General features: G+C 38.3%; 4 protein-coding genes and 3 long non-coding RNA genes across 15 annotated transcripts; 4 read left to right on the top strand and 3 right to left on the bottom strand.

Moving 5' to 3' along the window:
• Positions 1–3,924: 3,924 nt before the first annotated feature.
• On the bottom strand, positions 3,925–5,583 carry LOC124194951. The gene is made up of 5 exons (XR_006875094.1): positions 5,473–5,583; positions 5,351–5,404; positions 4,403–5,249; positions 4,267–4,320; positions 3,925–4,162 (listed from the first exon to the last, which is right to left on the bottom strand). It is a non-coding gene; the product is annotated as an uncharacterized LOC124194951 (long non-coding RNA).
• A 419-nt stretch (positions 5,584–6,002) lies between these two features.
• LOC124194949 lies at positions 6,003–9,402 on the bottom strand. 2 transcript variants are annotated; one of them, XR_006875093.1, is made up of 4 exons: positions 9,263–9,402; positions 8,779–9,056; positions 6,398–6,593; positions 6,003–6,307 (listed from the first exon to the last, which is right to left on the bottom strand). XR_006875093.1 is itself a non-coding variant. In XM_046589357.1 (4 exons), the coding sequence occupies exons 2-4, from the start codon at positions 6,696–6,698 to the stop codon at positions 6,090–6,092; spliced, it is 429 nt and encodes a 142-aa protein (XP_046445313.1). In that variant the 5' UTR covers positions 6,699–6,816; positions 8,779–8,899; the 3' UTR covers positions 6,003–6,089. The 2 variants fall into 2 exon arrangements, 1 of the variants encoding a protein (XP_046445313.1); XM_046589357.1 differs by lacking the exon at positions 9,263–9,402 and adding an exon at positions 6,684–6,816 and having other exon boundaries at positions 8,779–8,899.
• On the top strand, positions 7,270–9,130 carry LOC124194948 (UDP-glycosyltransferase UGT5-like). Its single transcript, XM_046589356.1, has 4 exons — positions 7,270–8,160; positions 8,219–8,441; positions 8,500–8,719; positions 8,794–9,130. Exons 1-4 carry the CDS (start codon positions 7,324–7,326, stop codon positions 9,083–9,085), a joined length of 1,572 nt encoding a protein of 523 aa, XP_046445312.1. The 5' UTR covers positions 7,270–7,323; the 3' UTR covers positions 9,086–9,130.
• A 1,450-nt stretch (positions 9,403–10,852) lies between the features above and the next one.
• Positions 10,853–12,785, top strand: LOC124193625 (UDP-glycosyltransferase UGT5-like). The gene is made up of 4 exons (XM_046587545.1): positions 10,853–11,774; positions 11,851–12,073; positions 12,138–12,357; positions 12,432–12,785. The coding sequence occupies exons 1-4, from the start codon at positions 10,944–10,946 to the stop codon at positions 12,712–12,714; spliced, it is 1,557 nt and encodes a 518-aa protein (XP_046443501.1). The 5' UTR covers positions 10,853–10,943; the 3' UTR covers positions 12,715–12,785.
• A 446-nt stretch (positions 12,786–13,231) lies between these two features.
• LOC124193627 (UDP-glycosyltransferase UGT5-like) lies at positions 13,232–15,360 on the top strand. Its single transcript, XM_046587547.1, has 5 exons — positions 13,232–13,367; positions 13,492–14,330; positions 14,400–14,622; positions 14,698–14,917; positions 14,991–15,360. The coding sequence occupies exons 2-5, from the start codon at positions 13,770–13,772 to the stop codon at positions 15,271–15,273; spliced, it is 1,287 nt and encodes a 428-aa protein (XP_046443503.1). The 5' UTR covers positions 13,232–13,367; positions 13,492–13,769; the 3' UTR covers positions 15,274–15,360.
• A 660-nt stretch (positions 15,361–16,020) lies between these two features.
• LOC124193630 lies at positions 16,021–20,495 on the top strand. 8 transcript variants are annotated; one of them, XR_006874344.1, is made up of 11 exons: positions 16,021–16,181; positions 16,330–16,465; positions 17,053–17,223; positions 17,676–17,824; positions 18,243–18,313; positions 18,392–18,556; positions 18,836–18,979; positions 19,153–19,220; positions 19,286–19,408; positions 19,749–19,849; positions 20,069–20,495. It is a non-coding gene; the product is annotated as an uncharacterized LOC124193630 (long non-coding RNA). The 8 variants fall into 8 exon arrangements; XR_006874348.1 differs by having other exon boundaries at positions 18,389–18,556; positions 18,836–18,977; XR_006874351.1 differs by having other exon boundaries at positions 16,330–16,447; positions 18,389–18,556; positions 18,836–19,220.
• A 176-nt stretch (positions 20,496–20,671) lies between these two features.
• LOC124193631 lies at positions 20,672–21,508 on the bottom strand. The gene is made up of 3 exons (XR_006874352.1): positions 21,457–21,508; positions 21,113–21,270; positions 20,672–21,041 (listed from the first exon to the last, which is right to left on the bottom strand). It is a non-coding gene; the product is annotated as an uncharacterized LOC124193631 (long non-coding RNA).
• Between the last annotated feature and the right edge of the window lie 21 nt (positions 21,509–21,529).

Here is a 21,529-nt window from a genome sequence, read left to right as displayed (position 1 = left end):
ATTGTCCAGCACCTTATGCTGGGTGTCCGTCAATGAGTCGACACGGTTGAAGGGTCGGAGAGAGTCAAAAAGGGGGGAGAAAAAGAGTCAAAACAGAAAATGACGAGATGCTAATGAGTTGACAGACTGACGGACCGCTCAAGTACCAGCCACCATGCATGCGTACACGCATGGAAAAGAACTGCTGGACATGTGTTGAGACTCGGAAAAGGATGGCCTATAACCCTTGAGCACACACAGACGCACAACATACAGGCCGCATGCGAACACACACAGAGAAAGAAAGAAAAAAAAAACCGTTTCAAAAGTTGACATGATGGGCGTCGGCCATTCGTCTATTGTTGACCGTTTCCAACGTCCCCCCATCTTTCCTTATTCCTCTGCCTTATGCACCTCGGAAAAAAGGAAGCTGACCTTTGCCATAGCTGGAAAAACATCAGCCACCTTCTCTATTATACGATACTTTCCTACGTGGACTTTTATTGCGCTAATTTACGACCTTATTCACCATGCGAGAGATGGAGATGACCCACTACCAACAGCAGCAACACACGGACACACAAAACCAGAAATTATAAAAACGAGTATAGACCTATGAAATTCGTTTCTTTCTTTCCCTACGGTGAAATCACGACGGCATACGAAAGCGGCTACTATTCAAATTATACAATATTCAAATTCCCAACAATAGATCACGTGAATTTATGTGAACAATTCTGGCGACCAAAAATAAAAAAAAGGCGATAGAAACTCGTTGGAGTCAATATTTATTATTACAACTCGGATTTGATTGGCTCCTCTCTCTCTCTGCTTGTTGTCTTTGGCGAATGCCATCTAACGGAGACTCGAAAGCCCATCGACCATCTCTTCAGACCCGCACGAGTGGGGGGGTACGTGTCATCCGATCCGCACGCGACACACATCTCGTCAAGATTGATTGTCCATCATCATCACAATCACGTAAGACCGGCGATTGGTACTCGTGAAACTCGATCAGTCAAGTCTGCGCTGAGCAGGGCTGAATCAATACCGGTGCCGCTGGGGCTCTTGATTATTTACCGACAGTATACGCCGCCGCCGCCGCCGCCCATCAGCTGCAAGTTTGGCTGCCCAATATGTACATCGAACATGGGCTACTTCCTTTCCATTATTCAATCAAACGTGATTTAATCAATCGTGCGGTATGAGAGGAGACTCCGGTTATTCCGCCGAGAGGGAAGACGAAAAAAGGAAGACCATCGATAAATAAAACACTCGACTGATCAAACGTATATACATATAAAAAGAAACTTCTTTGGCAAACTTGTAGACGAATAACCAACAGACGATTTCTACGTTTCCAGTTTCGGTTGTTTTGTTATTATTAAATTGATTCTCGGAAGTCGATACTTTGTTCATTCCGCACGCTTGGGTTTTCCTTTGGCAAATCAACCCTAAAACTTTACAGGAAGAAAAAAGTGAAATAGTCGAATAGAAGATAATCAAGTAACAAGAGCTTTCAATTCAAGTCGGGTGCTGCTGCACATGCAGCACAGCGCGCGGTTCCTGTGATGGATCGACGTGAATAAATGTAAAAAAATAAGCGGCGTTTGGCTTCCAAATTGCTGTGGTGCGATACGATACCCAAATGCGATATGATGAAGTGGACGGGCTATTGTTTAACAATAGTTTCTACTTTAACGGCCATCCATCAACGCTAGCCAAGCCAAGTGCTCCAACACTCAACAACGGCTACCTGTCGCTACAAGATGACGAACTTTCCTTTTTTTTCTCTTCTATCCGCCACCATAGTTATTCAAATAAGCGATCAATACTCGAGCCAAAAGAATATCGAAGAAATTCAAAGAAAAGCCAAATTTTGTGACGACAATTTCAGTTGGTTTATGCAGACGGCGCCATCGACTGCTGACTTTACCTACTGATGAGACCACAAGCACATGGTTCGTTTAACTGTCAGCACCCAAGAGAGAGAGAGAGTTTAACTGTCAAACAAAAGGTTAAATAGACACACAGAGGAGGGGGGGGGGAGGATGACTAGCTTTTGGTAAAGATAACAAACTCGGCCGGACTAAATACATCAACGTATTTAGACTGGGCAACGCGGTGGTCAGCAGTCGGGACGAGACGGTAGCTATACAATTTCCTGCCGCCATCATCACATCCTCTCTATACGAAGAGATTGTTTCAATGCACTTCACAAGATACAAGGGAATATTGAAAAATAAAAAGAGAGAAACAAGAGAGTGTGCCCAGCTGCGTCTGCTACTAGGCATCTCCCGACCGCACGTATAAAAACACACTCGTCGATATTTGACAGCCGTTCGACTTGATGAAGATAATCCCAACGGCACGCGACTCGACTCTATTTGCCATCAGAGAATTGAACGTTCCAGCAATGCAGACAGATAACAATCAAGAGTGACTGGGGGAGGCGAGCTGAGCACAGCAGGGTGTGAGTCATCAACGCAGTTGAACCAACACAAACCGAAAAAAGCGTCGAACTGTGACATTGTTGTGAATTGCGACCAGGTGCCTGGCGCCACGGGTGCGAGGGTGTGATATTTCTACGTCATTATTTGGGTTCAAGTAATATCTTAATTGAATTACAGTGAAGTTTTAAAAGAGCATTTATCGGAATTCCTTTGAGACCAGGCTAATTCTCTGTTTGAAAAATCATACAAAGAATTTTCCCGCCTTTTATCTTTTGGCTTGATCTCTCAAGTAAATAAAATTGCCGAGCCTAAAATCATGCCAAAATTCTAAACAACAGGTTTTTAGAAAGTTTCGGTTATTGAACGAAATTAATGAAATTGCAGACAAAATGAAGTAGCTCGAATTATTTACCATCTTCGACCCCATACTGGCACATACTGTATGAGAAAGAAAGCTGTTTCTGTATTAGGGCTATATTATTATTTTGTCTCCCCTCGGTGTTTCTACCCTCGTTGTGCACACAACCACAAAAACAATATTGGCCATGGCTAGATCAACTTACACTCGGTCATTCTCAGCCCGTCTCTCGTTGAGTGTTTAGGATAAACACAATCGGTCCACAGACATCATCAATCAAAATATATAGACATAACTAACAATGCGAAACCCACAACTAGCGTTGGGAAAACATCACGATTGGCTTTCGAATTCACGAAACATCACGAGGTAAAAAAAACGAAACGAGACGTACGAGAGTTCACGTTGCAACCGACTTAATTAATTACACAAAAAAACAACCACTTACTTTTTGAAGAGGGTCATCTAGCTGGCTGGCTTTTGGTAAGAAAAAGGGTAGATTTCTCAATATGGGCTGAGGCCATTCTGAGCCCATGATGGGTTCGATTCGTCACGATGAAACTTTCTTCTTGACACATGCTCAACGTCTTCAAAGTCACACAGAATGCATAGTTAAGTTGGTGCTCATAATTTCTTGAGTGACGAAGAGTTTTAAAGTTCAATAGTTAGTGAATTTAATTGCACAAACATTCAATTAAAGTTCGGGATGAGTGATATGGCGAATCACAATTTTCAAACTCAACTGTATAGGATTCATTTCTTCACTGAATGAATGACGAAAAGATGTCAAGGTTTCTAAGACGACCGCTAGGTGGCGGCTGTAATCGATGATCGTTTTCTCCTCCTCTTTTTTTTTTAAATTTAAATTTAAGTCATGAAGACCAAAGACGGGAACAGGTTTGACTTGTTTCACGTCTTGCCTTTCCACTTGAAGTATGAAATTGGTAAAAGTTATGCTGTAAAATATCTGAGTGAAATGTGAAGCAGCAATGTCTGACACGTAAGTAGTATTCAATTGACGTGTGGTGCTCACAACTGTAGTGCTTTAAAAAATTTGTTTTATTCAACTATTTCTCAAGCATGACTTTTTTCGATTAGAAAAGTCTACAGAGTAGATAAAAAAAAACAAAATCATTAATAGAGAAAAAAAAATTGTATTAACCGGTATGTCCAATCATTTCCAACTTTCGAAATGAATATTTTTGTTAAGCGAACTGAAATCGTGATTCAAGTAGTCATCGGTCACAGACAAAAATAAGGAAAGTTTCCACTCCATCCAAGACGGTACGCTGCGTTTGCAGATGAATTCCGTTGACCAATGCAACTCAGTTCACTGGCGTTTCGTCAAAACTCGTCGCAGGAAACAATAACTCTTTTGAATGAATATGCGTGAATAATTAAAATTTAGCGAGCTGATTCAAACACACAGCAGTTGTCACAGTAATCATGCGAAAAACTTGAATTTTTGATTCTTACCACGTGATAAAAGTCCGGCCTAGTATACAAAACGACCAGCAGACCCAAGGTAACCTTTAAAGTTGAATTTGAAAATTACCCGCACATTACTCACGGTGCCATTTCAGTGGCGAAAGGTTATTTTGATTTAAATTACCCATCCAAGATCCATGATGACGAATGAATCAAGTGCTTGTGTGTAAGTTATCAGAGGACGTTTCGAATTGAACTGCGCAAACTGAAAGTCTGCAAGGCGTTCTTGAGTGCATTTGAAAAACTAGAACAAATGGATAGCGACAACTTTCAATATACGCAAAGGTATCGTGGAAAATTGGAAGATAATCATAATGGAACCGGAATAGAACCGCCGGAACCGGTTGCTCCGGTGGTACAGCGCCATCTTTCGAGAGGTGAGAGCCACACCCCTATGAGCATGAAAAAAAAGCTGTCTTCGTTAAATGTCTTGAGGAACTCGGTCAGCGAGTTCGGCAACCTAAAACCTTCCAGCCAAAAGATCTTAGTTTGCGGTACCGTTTGGTCATTATCTGGCGTAAAAGAGGTTAGTTTATAAGTCCGGCAACTGGAAATACTCGTTTCGTTTCTCTCTTCATGTTCGACTTCACCTCGGTAGGAAACCTACCCAACACGTTTACAACATCGCGAGGTGTATAATTGAATATGCATAAACATTGAATGAAAAAAAGAAAGCAACTATGCAATAACTAGAAAGGAAGAAAGAAAAAAGTAAAAAGAGACACATCGCCATTGGCCAATCTATTCACGTGAGCAATCGGAGAGATTGCATGTACTTAATTATTAAGTTCAAAATAAAAATAAAACTTTCATCTCCCTCCAAAAAAAACGACGTTACAGCGCCAGCGGGTGATAAAGAGCGAGTCGATGACTTATTATGAATCCATTCTAGGTTCCAACTTGATGTTTTGAAACCAAGCCAAACCTTTCTGGACCGGCCAAGTCAGAATCAGCTGGAGGATTGCAAACACCTACGGTATATCAAATCAGATACGTGACTATTTCACTCGAAATCCAGTTGGCAATCGAGATTGACAGCAAATATGCCCTTAAAAAGAAAATTCTGACTTACCGATAAGTAAACATTGGGACAAATCCAAGACACCATTAGAAGAATGAGAACAATCTGTAAAAAGAAAGTTGAAATTGAGTTACTTGCAAATGCCAACGCCAAAAAATAATGAGGAATTTTACCCAAGCCGTGTCCATGTTTAGTTAACAAGGCCTTATGAATGCGCGCAGTGTTTAAAGGACAAAATGTCGTATGCAACTGCAAAGACGTTCTCTAGATTCTCAGTTGGAAATGTAACTTCATTTACCATTTTTCAGAGCTCAATGACGAAGGGAGTCACGAGGTGAACATTCCTAGTAAATACTAATTATTTCAGAATAACCATCCCAAACTTCTCTGAACCGCTCTGAACAGCCCAGATAATATACCGGAAAATTTCTATTGGTGTATCTTGTGGTCTCTTCTTAATTAAATGACTAGAAGGGAACTAACAATGAAAATAAAATTCCAAGATGAGCTTATTTCTCATCAAGGTTCGAATTGAATGCTATTAATATGTCATTAGCGATCGCTTAATTACTTTGTGACCTCCACTCACCTACATAAATAAAGCGTACTTTGTCTTTCAAGTCCGCCAGTTGTACTACTTTTTTGTTGTTGCGCAACCTGAAAAAAAAAACCGCTAAATATTCTGCAGGGTCAAAACAGAAAATTTAGAAATGTACAATGTTTGTATTGAACAACAAAAAAAACAGCGCACACAACTTAAACCTCAAGAACACATTCTGGCCAGCCAGATTTAGTGTCGGTTCGGAATAACATTAGCGTTAGTGTAACTAGGGCGATCAAATTGATTGATAACAACTACAGGGCGATAGGTTGTAGTGGTGTGGCGACGGCCAATGATCCATTGACGGAAGTTATCGTACATGTTCCAGTTCCAGAACTTGATGGCGTCTATCAAATCTAAAGAGCGCTCATCTCCCGTTGGAGAACCAGCCGGAGGGTTGAATCCGCCTGTAACACGAACGAGAATGGAATTAACCCCCATTTTCTCATTATTAATCGACCTATTTTTAGCGCAGCTACATAAACCTATACACTTACTTAGACGGTTGTACTCTTGAATTTCTTCGCCAGTTACTCCGTTCGACCGGATGAAGTCATCCGCTTCAGAGCGCTGATTCGGGTTGAATCCGGCATCGTCGGCTGTCGATGGCGCAAACTTTTGAGGCGGCTCTACAATCGGACGAAAACTAGCCATTTGAATGCAGCACACCAATAGCAGCAGAGTGAAAGAAACCTGTTTCAGACAACCATAAGAAAGTGTTTAAAGATCGTGCTCGTTAAAGAGAACAGACCCAGAAAACTGCGGGGAAATTTATCTTTTTACCAAAGTTGAATTCATTTTCGAGCAAAAAGATACTTGAGAGTTCGATGAGACTTGTCGAATTGAACTGTGATGACTTCTTTTGGAACCTAGTCCGCTTTATAGTTCGAATTCGAGGTCGATTTAGTATTACGACCTCCACCGAAAAAAAGGTCATAAAAATCCGCTTTAAAATTTCCGGTTTTAAAAAATAATACTGTTTTTTTTTTCGAAAACATGTTTGTTTGAAATAAATCCTCCCTGTGGGACACAGGAATTACGAAGGCCAGCATTTAAAAATATTATTCCAATAAAAAATGATTTCGTAAAATAACGCAATAAATATTTTAATCTACAGCGCTTATAAGGGCGGTTGCGTTTGCCTTGATGACTTGGCGAGTTTTTACAATCGCTGGATATTGACAGTTTGAAAAATGCAGGTGATTCAACATGCGCAAACAAAAGATGCTTATCTAAAATTTTTAAAAAAGTACGGAACTATTTGATATCAATTGAAACATTGGGGGCAAATGAGCAAAGGCTCGAAAAAAAAAAGATAAGAAAATATCCGAGTGCTGGTCTACGTGCAAGAAAACATAATCACAGGATTTCAAGTCAGTTGTTATTTTTAATTTCCAACGGAGAGAGGTCACTGTGTGAAATCATGAAACCTAAAAATTTCCTTTGGCTTATGATTGTTTTGTGCCATTTGTTCACAGCATGCTATGGAGGTCGAATTCTGGTCTTGCTCCCACTGGGCTCGAAAAGTCACAAGCTAGCGGTCATGCCCGTCCTGGAAGCGCTGGCCCAAAGAGGTCACAACTTAACAATCGTATCTGGCTTCGAATCCCCCGAGAAGATGACTAACATTCACGAAATTCAAATCACAAGTATCGACGTGATTCTCGAAAAGGTAGTCAATTGGTATGATACCGAAAAAGGTGACGACGAGACCCAGTTGAAAACCATGATTACCGCACTACCCTACACCAATAATTTTATTTACGATGAAATGATGAGAAATCCCGAATTTCAATCGATTATGCTGGAACGTAGCGTGGATTTGGTGATAGTTGACGGAATCGTGAGCGAGCTCACTTTCCCAATCATTGAACATTTAAGAGTGCCGTTCGTCTTTCATTGCTCTTCTTTCGGCCCATGGACAACAGCTGCAATTGAAGCCATGGGAACTGATTCGGATTACGCTTCGATCCCGTTTCCGCAGACGGGATTAGACGACAAAATGACTTTCGCCCAGCGTCTGACTAACATCCGCAAGGCTCAGTCGTTCCACTCGTTGCGACAAGCCCACATTTTCGATACGATTGACGCCTATGTCAAAAAAGATTTTCCAAACGCTCGGCCGTCAGGTGAATTTATGAAGGAGGCCAGCCTAGTCCTAATCAACAGCGACATCACCACTGATTGGCCTCGTTCGTTACCACCTACTGTGATACCCATCGGAGCTATTCACGCACGACCAGCTCGAGAGCTACCGCTGGTAAACAAAATGTGAAAATTTGTTAAAGTAAAAGAAATTAAGTTTAATACATTTACAGCCACTGAAAACGTTCGCTGACGAAGCCGAGGCCGGTTTTATCGTGTTCACGTTCGGATCCATCGTAAAAATGACTGCAATGCCAAATGATTCCCTACAGACATTTCTAAAAGTGTTTTCACGAATTCCACAAAGAGTGGTTTTGAAATGGGAGGGTGAAATTCCGGAAGATGTTCCATCTAACGTCATGATGGTCAACTGGCTACCACAACAAGATCTCCTAGGTAAGAATTTGATTACTTTAGGTCTAATAAAAATTAATAGCCGTAAAATTGTATGTAGGACATCCAAACGCCAAGATTTTCATAACTCACGGAGGGATGCTGGGCACTCAAGAAGCGATTTATCACGCAGTACCTTTAATCGGTTTGCCTTTTGGTAACGACCAGCATACAAACTTGGCAATGGCCACGAAACAGGGATTCGGATTGAAATTAGATTGGGAGCACTTGAGCGAAAAATTGCTGTACGACTCGATTGTGAAAATGATTAACGAACCCAGGTAACACCGCGCGCGAAATTCAAATTTTTAAAATTAAGAATAGAATAGTTTCAAAGTACCTGATTTGTTTTCAGTTTTAAAGCCAACGCCTTGAGGTTATCTGGATTGATGCGTGATCGACTGGTGCCGGGAACGGAGTTGGCCGTCTACTGGATCGAACATGTTCTACGTCACGGTAATACCAAACACTTGCAGGTGTCATCAAAGTATGTCCCATTATACCAGAAGTATCTCGTCGACGTTGTCCTTTTTCTTGCTGTGATTTTAGCCGTGATGCTAACGTCAAGTTACTACACGGTCCGCTTTCTCATCTCCAAATGTCTCCAACGTAATAACCCTGTCAAGTCGAAAACAAAAAATAAGTAATGTGTATTTTCTTGTGTTCAATACACTAAATGTTTATTCGCTTAAGGCCAAATTTTGGGCCACTGCCGCTGGTGCAACCGAAATAGTAGTATAATGTAGCATTCTGATTGATGCGTAGATGGATGACACGAGAATATTGACAGTTGGAGTTATTGGAAATGCAAAGTGAGGACTTACATTATCGACAGCAGTCGTGTGGAGATGCTGATGAAGGACGCTTTATCAAACACAAACACTTTTCTTTGTCGATTTCTGCTTGACGTCGAGAGAAAGCTTTCTTGGTCTCGCTCAGTTTTGCCACTGGCCTTGCCGGCCAGTTCTACCGTTACATTTTTCACGATAATTCTAACAGTCTTTGTTTGTTTTCTTTTTCTCTCCTATGAACTCAATTTCTGGGCGTATTCCGTCCTGGACATAACAGAGGAGGGTAGGGCACCTTTTTCCAGTTGTAGAACTGCTTCGCAACCTCGTCTAAATGGAATATTTTCCAGACAATGAAGGTCGTTGCGTTGTGTCCCAGCCTTTACTTAATTCATTTATTTGAACTCATATAACTAACTGATCATGTTAATAAATAGATTGGGTTTTGCTGAGACTTCAATCAAATAGGGAAAAGTATTATTTTTTTCGAAATTGTTTTGCATTGAATTGAATTTGCTATTGAATTTAAAGTCCAATTATACCATTAAGTTTAAATTGAGAATAATTTTTTAAATGATTACTACTGAGTACTGATTCAAAAGTGCGGAATATGCCCTTTAACAAGACTGGGTAGTTAATCACGTTAATCACTGCCATTTTGCTTATTTTTTTTCTAAAATACAACGTCTGTCTTCAATTAAAAAATCACATGGCTTAGTAAGCGCGCATTTAACAACATGTGAGCTTAACGGCTTAAACATACGTTGAAACGTTTTGAAACTACATTGTCATCCTGCCCTGATAGTCCACTGTTCCAAAGGTTAATTTACGGACAACAATCAAAGTGTAGTACGCAAGTAAACAGATGCATAATCACATGTTCACAAAGATAACTAGCTTTCAACCCAATTTTTCAGTTCCGACACTCAATGAACTCTCATACGCGTGAATACGCAAATACAAGTAAATATCGCAAAGCTAGAAGAGATTGCCGACAAAACACAACGGCATTTGTTTCACCAGTGTTACGAAACCCAAAAACTAGATGCGCCTTTCCATATTTTTCAATTTAACAAATTCAAAGAGTCAGGATGACGGTAGAAAAATAATTTCAATTTACTAGTTTGAGCGAGTTTGAGTAGCTTGATTCGTTTGAATCGTATATACGAAACAAACAAGCTCTACAATATTACTGTGATTTGTTGTACGTTCCACTGATAATCAATCAATAATAAAACCAACAAGACAACTTTTAAAACCTTACGCCTTAAATTGAGTAGTAATTGAACTGCGGAGAGAGAAGAATATTTAATATCACGGTATAAAGTGATAAAATTCAATAACGTTATTTTGGTTTTATTCAGGTTTATAGCGGGAACGGTTGCCTTCCCAATGAAATTAAAAACGTTAAAAAAAAACAATACCGTGTAATACAGTTTCTCTTAGTAACCTTACAGAAAATACGTAACTCCCATGAGTTAAAAAGTAAGAGATCAAAGTTTCAAAAAGCTGATAAAAACTCGTCTTATTTGATTAAGATAATGATTAAGCAACTCCGCTCAGTAACCTTTTGCGTAACAAAATAGTTTCAAGATTGGTCTTTGAACGCACTATATAAATCTCACAGTGTGGTCCTGGAATTCAAAAGGAAACGTTACCGAAACCAGAGTATATAGTTGTCGTAAAATTACATAGTCAAGACCATTAGATCCTCAAGATGAATGTCAAAGCAATACTGTTGGCCGTTTTAGTTGCTAGCTTCGTCCAGTCCTGCATTAGTGCGAGAATCGTGGTTGTGTACGCCGTTTGTTCCAAAAGTCACATGATCGCTGTCATGCCTGCCATTGAAGAATTAGCACAGAGGGGTCACCAAGTGACGGTCATTTCTCCATTCAAAGGCATCGCCAAGAAAGTAAAAAACGGTCGCGAAATATTCCTGGCAGACATCGCCAAAGGAATGGACGAAGCTGAAATCGACTGGTTCGCCATGCAAAAAAAGGGAGCCACCCAATTTTTGACCATGTTGACGTACATAAAAGAAATTTCATTAAAAGCTTGTGATAGCCTTTTAAATCTCCCGGAATTTCGAGAGATCGTGGAGAAGCGAGACGCTGATTTGTTCATTGTGGACGGAATGTTTCACGAGTTCCTTTTTCCCATTTTCGATCACGTCGGAGTGCCGTTCGTGACCCACAGTTCCTCTTCCGCTTTCCCCTCGACGCTGGTCGCAATGGGCGCTCCGATTGACTACGCTTCCGTTCCGTTACCTATTTTAGATGCTGACGATCGAATGACATTTTCTCAGCGGCTCATGAACATTATCCCGAACGAGATTATGGGCGTGCTTATAACTCATTACATCAAAAAAGATCTAGAAGCCCTAGTCAAATCTCATTTCCCTGGTGTTCGGTCCATCGCCGAATTGGAGGGAGAAGCCAGCATTTGCATAATCAACAGTCATCCGATGACTAGTTGGCCACGATCCTTACCGCCGACAATGGTGCCGATAGGAGCCCTTCACACCAGACCTGCACAACCTTTACCGGAGGTAAGCTTCCACGAAGAATTATATTAGGAGGAAACATGTCTTATTCCAAAATTAATTATCAATTTCATCTTTATAGGGATTAAAAGAATTTGCGGATGGAGCCACGGATGGACTCATAGTTTTCACTTTAGGATCGTTCGTTCCCGTTTCATCGATGCCAAAAGAAACGCTCGACACTTTTATTCGAGTCTTCTCGAAACTTCCCCAGCGGGTGGTATGGAAATGGGAGGCAGATGCACCTTTAAATATGCCATCAAATATCATGATGGTTAATTGGCTCCCGCAGCAGGATCTTCTCGGTAATCCTATACCATTAACTAATTTCTAGCTGATTATTAACTGTTTTGATTTCTTATTAAATAGGGCATAATAATACTCGAGTTTTTATCAGTCACGGAGGGATGCTGGGCACTCAGGAAGCGGCCTATCACGGAGTCCCGATGTTGGGCTTGCCTTTCGGTAACGACCAAAGAGGAAATATTGCCAAGGTGAAACGTGGAGGTTGGGGAGTCCAACTCGGTTGGGACAAAATCGACGACCAGAGCTTAACTGAAGCCTTTACGTATCTCATTCACGATCCCAAGTAGCCTAACAAATCACATTTTAAACGTAATTCTAAAAGTTTGAAATGCTACAAGAATTATAATTGAATTGCAGTGTCCGGGCGAACGCCTCTCGGGTATCGGCATTGATGCGCGACCAGTTAATGCCGGGAGTAGATGTTGCCGTGTACTGGATCGAGTACGTGATCCGTCACGGAGGCACTAAACATCTACAGCTGTCCTCCAAAAACATGCCATTCTATCAACGACATCTCATTGATGTCTGCTTATTCGTAACATCTGTTCTGTCAATAATTCTCTACCTGATTTTTATTATTGGTCGTACACTATTCCGTTCCTGTATATCGAGTGAAAACGTGAAAACGAAAAAGAATTGAAAAAGAGTATTTTAAAGTTGAAGCAAACTTTGATGCCTGTGTGTCAAAATAATAAAAGAAAATCAAAATTATTCGTAATCTTATTATTTGCTACCTCAAGCTGACAACGTTTGAAATTGTATATTCGACATAATACAATACATAATCGTGATTCATAATCATTAAATCGTAATCACGAATCATAATCGTGATTCGTGAATGTGATTGCCGATCAAGCAGGTTACATAGTGATTCGTCTCCGGACCAGTGCCATGTTAGTGCCCCCCCTCCCCATAACATGATTTTCGATTAAACTACATAGGTGTTTTTCTATATAGTTAAAATGTGTTTGTAAAAAAATTTTAAAAACCGTAACAGATGAGGGTTAGGAACATAGAAATTAATGCCACGTTACATAAGATTGCTATTGAAGCCAGTTTGAACTGGTACTTAGTCTACGTGATCTCTCGCTGTTTCAAATCTCAGCCCCTCTTACATAATATCGATCGTTCTAACCGAGTTCTAATCTACTTTTATCTATTGATTTTATGCTGTATCATTAACAACGCGCATTATTTGTTATCTTCTGAAAACATGTAGATTTTAGATCAACATCCCCATACAATGAATCATTCACTGTCTTTTACAATCCCACCGGACACTCACAGCACCAGGTAAATAAAGTACATTACACTTTTCTGCCTTTGAACTCAAAACAATTTTTCATATTTTTTTGAATTAGGATAACCAAACTTTTTAATAGTTATATTCTTTCTTCTTTAAAACTATTTCTTTCAGCCTACACAATGAAACCTCGATCTATTGTGCTTCTCTTGTTAGTTGCTTATGCAGTAGGGAGCTGTTTCGGAGAGAGGATTGTTGTTTTGTACCCACTGGGATCAAAAAGTCACTTTTACGCCGTAATGCCCATCATCGAGAAACTGGTGGAACGTGGGCACAACGTGACCGTCTTTACCCCGTTCAAAGGGATCACCAAAAACGTCAAGAACGTCAGATAAGTAATCCTGGAATCTTTGGCGAAAAAAATAGACGAAGTCGATATCGACTGGTTTGCCATGCAAAAGCAAGGGGCAACACAATTCTTTAAAATGATGTTCAGCTCGGTTGAGCTTGCTGCTCTCGCTTGCGAAGAGTTAATTACGAATCCAGTATTCCGCCAAATTGTAGAAACACGAGAAGTTGATTTGTTCATCGTTGACGGAATCGGCAACGAATTCACTTATCCAGTCATTGACAAATTGGGCGTTCCTTTTGTATTGCATGGTGCTTCTTCCGCTTTTCCAGCCACTCTAGGGGCATTGGGAGCGCCTATAGACTACGCCTCGGTTCCAATCGTGTTTATGGACTTTGACGATAAGATGACTTTCATTCAGCGGCTAATCAATTTCTTAACGGGAGAACTCATCCAATTGGTACGAGATCATTTTGTTTTTAAAAAGCTGGACGCCATTCTTCAAAGAGAATTCCCAGGCGTCAAACCCATTGTCCAACTCGAAGGGGAAGCTAGTCTCCTCATCACCAACACCCATCCAATCACAAACTGGCCGCGTTCATTACCTCCGACTATCATTCCAATAGCAGCTCTTCACACAAGACCGGCCAAACAGCTCCCATCGGTGAGCAATAATTTCGATTTGATCATGGAATTAATTGTGGTCTATCTACATTGTTGTCTAATTCTGCAGGTACTGAAAACTTTTGCGGATGAAGCCAAGGACGGTTTTGTGGTTTTCACGCTCGGTTCGTTTGTTTCCGTCTCGTCTATGCCAAAAGAGACAGTCGACACCTTTTTCCGAGTCTTTGCCAAACTTCCTCAACGAGTCATTTGGAAATGGGAAGCAGATATTCCGGAAAATATTCCACCTAATATTATGATGGTCGACTGGCTCCCGCAACAAGATCTCCTAGGTATAAAAACGATTTATCGTTTAAGTCTCAGACATAAGTCATATTGTTATTATTTTGTAATATTATACTTTATAGGGCATCCAAATGCTAAGCTTTTCATCACTCACGGTGGGCTATTGGGCACACAGGAGTCTATTTATCATGGCGTTCCTTTGCTTGGTTTGCCGTTCGGGAACGACCAACGAGCGAATGTAGCCAGAGCAGCGAGAGATGGTTGGGGTTTGAAACTCGACTGGGACAAAATTAACGACCAAGATTTAATTGACGCAGTGACGCACCTCATCAACAACCCGAGGTAATTATAGAAAATCTTATATAAAACAAAAAACAACTGGATACTAAATTAAATTGTGTTTTGTCGATTAAAGTGCAAGGGAAAAAGTAAAGAGGTTGTCGCTATTGATGCGGGACGAAATCCTTCCTGGGGGAGAAATGGCTGTTTATTGGATCGAATACGTTATACCTCATGGAGGCACTATACATCTTCAATTGGCTGCAAAAGATATGCCATTCTACCAACGCTATCTTGTTGACGTTACACTTTTTCTAGTCTTAATTGCCGCGGTTTTCCTTATCATCGCTTACAAATTGATTCGTTCACTATCACGTAACTGTAGGAAAGAAATATCGGGAAAAATCAAAACAAATTAACTTGAATTTCTTATAAATTGACACGTTTGCTACTGAGTTGGAACACTAAAAACGTTAAAATTAAAATAAATTAAAATATTTTCAAAATTTTGAGTCTGCTGTTGTATTGGAACAGCAAAAACTAAAATTAAAATCAGTGGATCGCTAGCTCCTAGCTGTGATCAATGTGATGAATGCCTTAGAAACACGTCTTTCTTGACTCTTGAGACATTTACATTTTGCTGTGTAGAATAAAGAAAGACCAGGAAATGTTATTCATTCTGAAAATTTAAAGTTTTATTTGGTTTCATAATTTGTGTGTTCCGTTAATATTAACTAATCATTTCATAGGAAAAGCTAGGTGTGAAAATAATCGTCCAGTCTTCTCCCGCCTCCCTCAATTGACACATTTCCAACTTGCTGGATAAGTGGATATTCTCAACATCCTGGTCAATGTTATGTGTGTATGTAAGTTAACAGTTTAACAGAGGCAGCAAGACACAGGAGGCACGACATCCTCTTTTCCGAGTTAGAAGATTTGGGAATTTTGGGTTTGACAAAGAGGTATTTACAATACATGCTAAATCTCCTGAAAATTTACATATCAATGTTTTACATTCAATAACCCCAAGAAGTTATAACAAGAAATACTTGTACTTCCTTATATTATTACACTTTTTCATCATGGAAAACGTCCCGACAATTTTTATTTTCCGTGGGTGCTAAGGGCTGTCACTAGGTGGCTATATTTCAGTGTGTTTAGGGATTCAGCCCTTGTGTCATGCCTAGTGTGTTGGTAGCCCGGTATTAAATTGTCGACACGAGACGACATTCCTTTTGACATTTCTTTTCCCTTGAGATGCTGTCGGAGAAGGTTACCTTAGCCATTGGCACATGTCGACATTCTTTCCTGACGTTTTTCATTTATGGTAATTCCTGTTTTATTCTTTAAGGTTATTGATTATTGAATTTAAATATTGTGTGTGCCGTCTGGTTAATTGACGGGTTTCACGTTTAAAACTTTTTTTTTTAAAATTGAGTTTTTATTTGTTTTAACTAACAGGCTGTTAGTAACAGCCTGGTGAATTCTGAGCTTTTTCATTGCATTACGTGCACGTGATCGCTGCCTTGGCATGAAGAGGGTCTCCACTATTTTGCAAGACTATTCAGATGAAAAGAGGAAACTAAGTTACTTGTAAGCTAAGTTGAGAAGGTAATGAATCTAGTAACATTATTAGCATATTATACTTGATAATGTAAAAGACAAGTGACATCTTGTTTTGGGCTTCAATGCAAGATAGCTTTTGTGATAAGTTTTTTCTTTTTTGTTAGTTTGTTATGAATCGCAACAGATGGTTAGAATTTTGCTTAAATTTAAGTCTACATATGTGAGCTACATATGCTTGTTCTTTGCTTAGAATTAACTCAGGTTGTACATTAAACTCTTAAAGCTGTGTCTTAATATAGATTTGACAAGTATTTCCTACTTAAGAGCTTATGTGAAAATTAATCAGCTTGTGTCGATTGGGTTAACAATTTGCTTAAATTTAAGCTTACACATGTGTGCTACTTGTGTTTGCTTTGAATTAGAATTGACTAGGTTTGGACATTAAACTCTTGAAATAGATTCAACAATTATGTTCTGCTAATAGAAAAGTCAGCTTGTGAAAAAAGTCAGCTTGTGAAAAAAGTCAGCTTGTGAAGAGATGAAAAGAAATTAAATCAATTAGAACATTACTTTGTTTTTCTTTTAATATTTGAAAATATCATCGGTTTATTAATTTGTTTTGTTTTTTGTAGGTTTCCTTGTTCAGTTTGAACTGTTAATGGTGTTGTCTGGTGTGCAGTGATTTTGCAGTCATTCAGTCGTGACATGCCCTGAGATGGATGATCAACCGCTAAAAAAACTTTTCTCACATTGTCTTTTTCAATGAAGACGCTATCCGAGAAGGTTTAGCTTGGCCATTGCAGGTAACTTTCTCTCTTGACAATGTTCATCTTAAAAAATGGCAATAATTCTTGCCTTTATTCCTCAAGGTTATTGAAGTTAAATATTTTGTGTGGTCAACTTACAGGGAGCATGGCTTTTAACTTGTACTTGCATGGTTAAATTTCTCATGGTTCTTTGATCTTATGGTTAAATTTCTAATGGTTTTTAATGGTAATTTTTCTTTAATCTAATGGTTTAACTTCTCTGGTAATTAATCTTTAATCTAATGGTTTAATTTCTAATGGTTCTTTAATGGTAATTTCTTTGGTCATGAGCTCTGCTGTTAATTTCCCCCAAAATGTCGTCTCTTGGTTCATTTTGCACCTTTAGTCACATTAAGAAGTACTTCAGAGTAGTAAAAGCAATAATTTTGATCAACTAATATAAAGACTTTGTTTCTGAAACTAATTAGGTTTTCTTTTTCTATTAACAGCCCGGTGGAGTCTAAAAGCTTCTTTATTGCGCTGCGTGCACGTGATCGCTGCCGTTTGATGAAGGTTCTCTAACTAATAAGAGGGTCTCTACTACATTGCAAGACAACATTGTGATGGAAATAGGAAATCTGAATGAAATACTAATAATGTAAGTACTTAAGAGATAGATTAAGGGTTAGTTTTTTTAAGCATGTGTGCTACCTATGCTTGTTTTTAGTTTAGAATTAGCTGAAGTTAAACATTAAGTTCTTGATTCAAATGACATGGCAACTACTAGGGCAATCTCGCTTATTTAAGACAGCTTTTATGAAAAGACCTTAATCAGATGGTCGATATTTGTTACTGTTTTTGACTAAACGGAACAGAATTTGACATTTCCTATTAAAAAGCTTAAATGAAACCAACATGATGTGATCTTCGGCCATCTTAATATTTTCTCTAGTTACATCATGTAAATCTCGAATGTATAATTGCCCAACTTAAGTATTTGAACCATTTTTTACAATTGTAAGGTAAAGTTAAACTTTTTTTTTTTTTTTGTTTTAAATTTGGGTTCCCATGGTCAGTTTGATGTTTGAACTGGTTTGTTGTGGCTGTTTGGTGTGCAGTCGTTTCCCAGGAGAGATGTGTTCAAAAGGTGCTTGAGCAGACTTGCTTACAATGGGAGTATGGGAAATTAAATGTTTTAATTTAACGGAATGTTTTGTTGTAGTAGTGGCTTTATAGAGTTTTTCCAGGGATAAAGCGCCTGATGTTGGCAACATCGCTATCTTATGCCACTGAGCCTGATAACATCTTCTATCGAGTATGGAGACCAGTTACATTGTTCGTGATTAAAATGCGGTCAAATTCAACATTCTTCTCTACTATAACTCGGAAGGTAATTTAGTTTTAAGTTCATTAGGGTTTCTGAATGTTCATATGATAAACATATGTCTTTGTTTAAATGCTGAAGAAGATTAAGAAGAACATTGAAAGAATACATTTATCATGCCTGTGATACAATTCTGTCCTTGTCACAGTCTTATCCCAGTAGATATGTTTTCTCTGTTTGGGGTTGTTAAGTAATAGGAATTATGTAGATAATTGAAAATTGTTGCTTAGTAGTTAGTACTTTGTTTTTGTTTTTTAAATAGTAATCAAGCTTTTTTCCATGTAGGATTAATGGCTTGGTGAAGTTGAGCTTTATCATGGCAGTCAAATGTCTGCATGGAATTGTTGCAGCCAGCTGGTGAAGGTTTTGTAGTGAGCTGTTGCATGATGACCATGTGCTGGTGTGGGGAAGTGCTGCATGCTGTCTGGTGTTGGTTTGAATTATTTTCATTGCCTTAACTACTAAGTGTTTGAATCAATCATTTTATATTTGTTGGCTGAAGTTAAACTTGCAATTCTTGTTTTTGTCTGAAAATTTTTTCATTTGAATTTTTTTACATTTCAAAGTGTCATTCTGTTCATTGATATTCTTTTGCTCTGTAGGTTTCCATCATCAGTTAGATGTATGAGCTAATTATGATGTTTCTTTTTGATGTGCAGTTTATGTTCAGGTAAGATATTCCTTTCTCTTATATATTGATGAATTTTGAGAGTCTAAGCTTTATGTGTCATGTAGGTGTTTTTGTTGCAGTCAGCTAGTGAAAAGGAGTTCAAGTCGTGTAGAGCTGTGGCTTATTGTAGCGGTCAGCAATGCTGGTTTTATTCTGAAGAGCAATATCAATGAAGACATTCTGAAATGGTAATTTGATTTTGATGGTGATATTGGGTTATAACTGGGGAAGTTTCATAAAGTCTAATTAGAATATTATAATGGGTTTAGAGTTTTTCTGAATAGATAGCTGCTTGCTCAACTAGCTTTTACTTCATTGTAATTTTCTTTTTAATTAACTAGAACTTTTTATTATCTTTTACAAAACTTCTGATATGACCTTTTTATTGTGATTTTAAACATCTGTTGCTGCTCGTGTTCGATTTATTTTTAATTTAAACTTAATACGACTTTTCTTGTTTTCCATTACATTTTTTATAGCTGGTGCAGGTTTAATTTTTAATTAATGATTTTCTTTCTTCTCAACAAGATTTGGTGACCATGTGATCAACAATATGCTGAATGGAGTCTATGCTGTTTTTGTTGAGTGGAGAAGTAAGACTTGAAGCAAGGCTGCAAGAAAATGAAATGGTAATTTGACTAGATATTATTTGTGACCTGAGAAGTGTCTAGTTTTTTATTGAAATGTTGTGTTCTGTTGAAAGATCAATTCCAAACTGACGAAGGAAATTAGTTATGGAACCTTGCTTTATAGGAAAACCTTTTGTCTATTTTATTAAGATGAAGTTAAAAGAGAAATTCATGGTTTTCTTGTCTTAACTAGTATAATATCCCTGTTTCTTCTCATAGGTTTCGGCGTAAATGTGCAGTCGCTTTGCAGTCTCAATCCTGTTCAAGCTGTTGCTATCCTGAATATGCTGGAGTCTTGGAAGTAGCAGATCCTGAAGTTGGGTTGCTGGTGTTATCCTGAAGAAGCTGATGTTGATGTTATTAAGTTAATGTGCCAGTTCAGTTCTGGTTGTTCAAAATTATATCCATGTTATATGTGATTTTAGCAACCTTGAGATTTCTTATCAACTAAGACATGTTCCAACCTGTTAATAACTGAAACAGCACTCCTTCCTGAAATTTCCTCACCCATATATTTTTAAATAATTCTTAAATAATGGGATGTCAAAACTTGCAATATTATACCTTGTGCATTATTATATCTGATATATTTTTCATAAATTGTGAAATTTTTAAACAAATTAAAATACAATCAATTATATGAAACTATAATATTTACTACCATTATCTAATAAAAATGAAAAATTAATAAAACAAATTTTAATATTTTGAATAAATTAATTTTAATGTATTTAATTAAATTGATGTAATTAAACTTGATTTAATTAAGTTAATTGAATTACTTAAAGTTAATTGAATTAAATCATTAAAATTCTACAATTTTGGCAAAAATGATTGAAATTTAATAAACAAAGCGTCCGGTACAAGACAAATGTTGTTCTGTGCAAATTTTAAAGCAGTTTATAACCGTATAAAACAAACCTAACCAACTCCTTTTGTCTCATTTGGGTGATAAACTGCTTTTGAAACTCGCACACAATCAAGACAGGGGGAGACATCACTGTCTTAATTGACTACCTGGCAAATGGTTAAGAGAAACCGGAAAAAGAGCGAAGAGTTGAGGAACAGTTATTACGAGAGCGATTATCCATAGTAGGCTTCGGGGCTTCCGGCTTAGACATCTGAATTACAGCTTTCTCTTTTCAGTTTTCACCAATGGATGAAGTCCATGATAAGTAGCGAAGAAGTTACCCTGTAGGCAGAATGAACGTTTATTAGGATAACAATCATTTTAAATATGGTTTTAGAAAAATAAAGCAATACCTCAAATCAAGAGGACCTGTTTAAGGAAGTAAAAAGGGATGTTCAAGGGTAGCAGCCAACGGGTTACCAAACAAAGGACCTTGTTGACTGTAAAGTCATTGTCCCTTTTCTTCAAAGGACATGACTTCTCATAAAGGCTGGCGTGCAAGATTAGAACCCTGTAAAAAAAATATAAAAAATTAAGTCACCTTGTTTATAATTTGTGTCATCAATGTGCTTGATGTCTATGATCTAAAAGAATAATTAAACTTAAACATTAGATAGACATTAGTGCAGAACAATATTTTAAATAAACATTAGACTGCAACAAAGAAAGTTCAGTTCAGTTCAAGTTCAAAACTTACACACAAAACCACCAATCAGTTATCCAACGTTCTCTAGAAGATGGAATGAGAGAATGTCCATTCTAGGATTGGT

This window comes from Daphnia pulex, chromosome 5 (assembly GCF_021134715.1).
Source record: "Daphnia pulex isolate KAP4 chromosome 5, ASM2113471v1".
NCBI classification, from domain to species: domain Eukaryota; kingdom Metazoa; phylum Arthropoda; class Branchiopoda; order Diplostraca; family Daphniidae; genus Daphnia; species Daphnia pulex.
The sequence above is the reverse complement of the archived record's forward strand: the minus strand, read 5'-3'. Positions and strand labels throughout refer to the sequence as shown.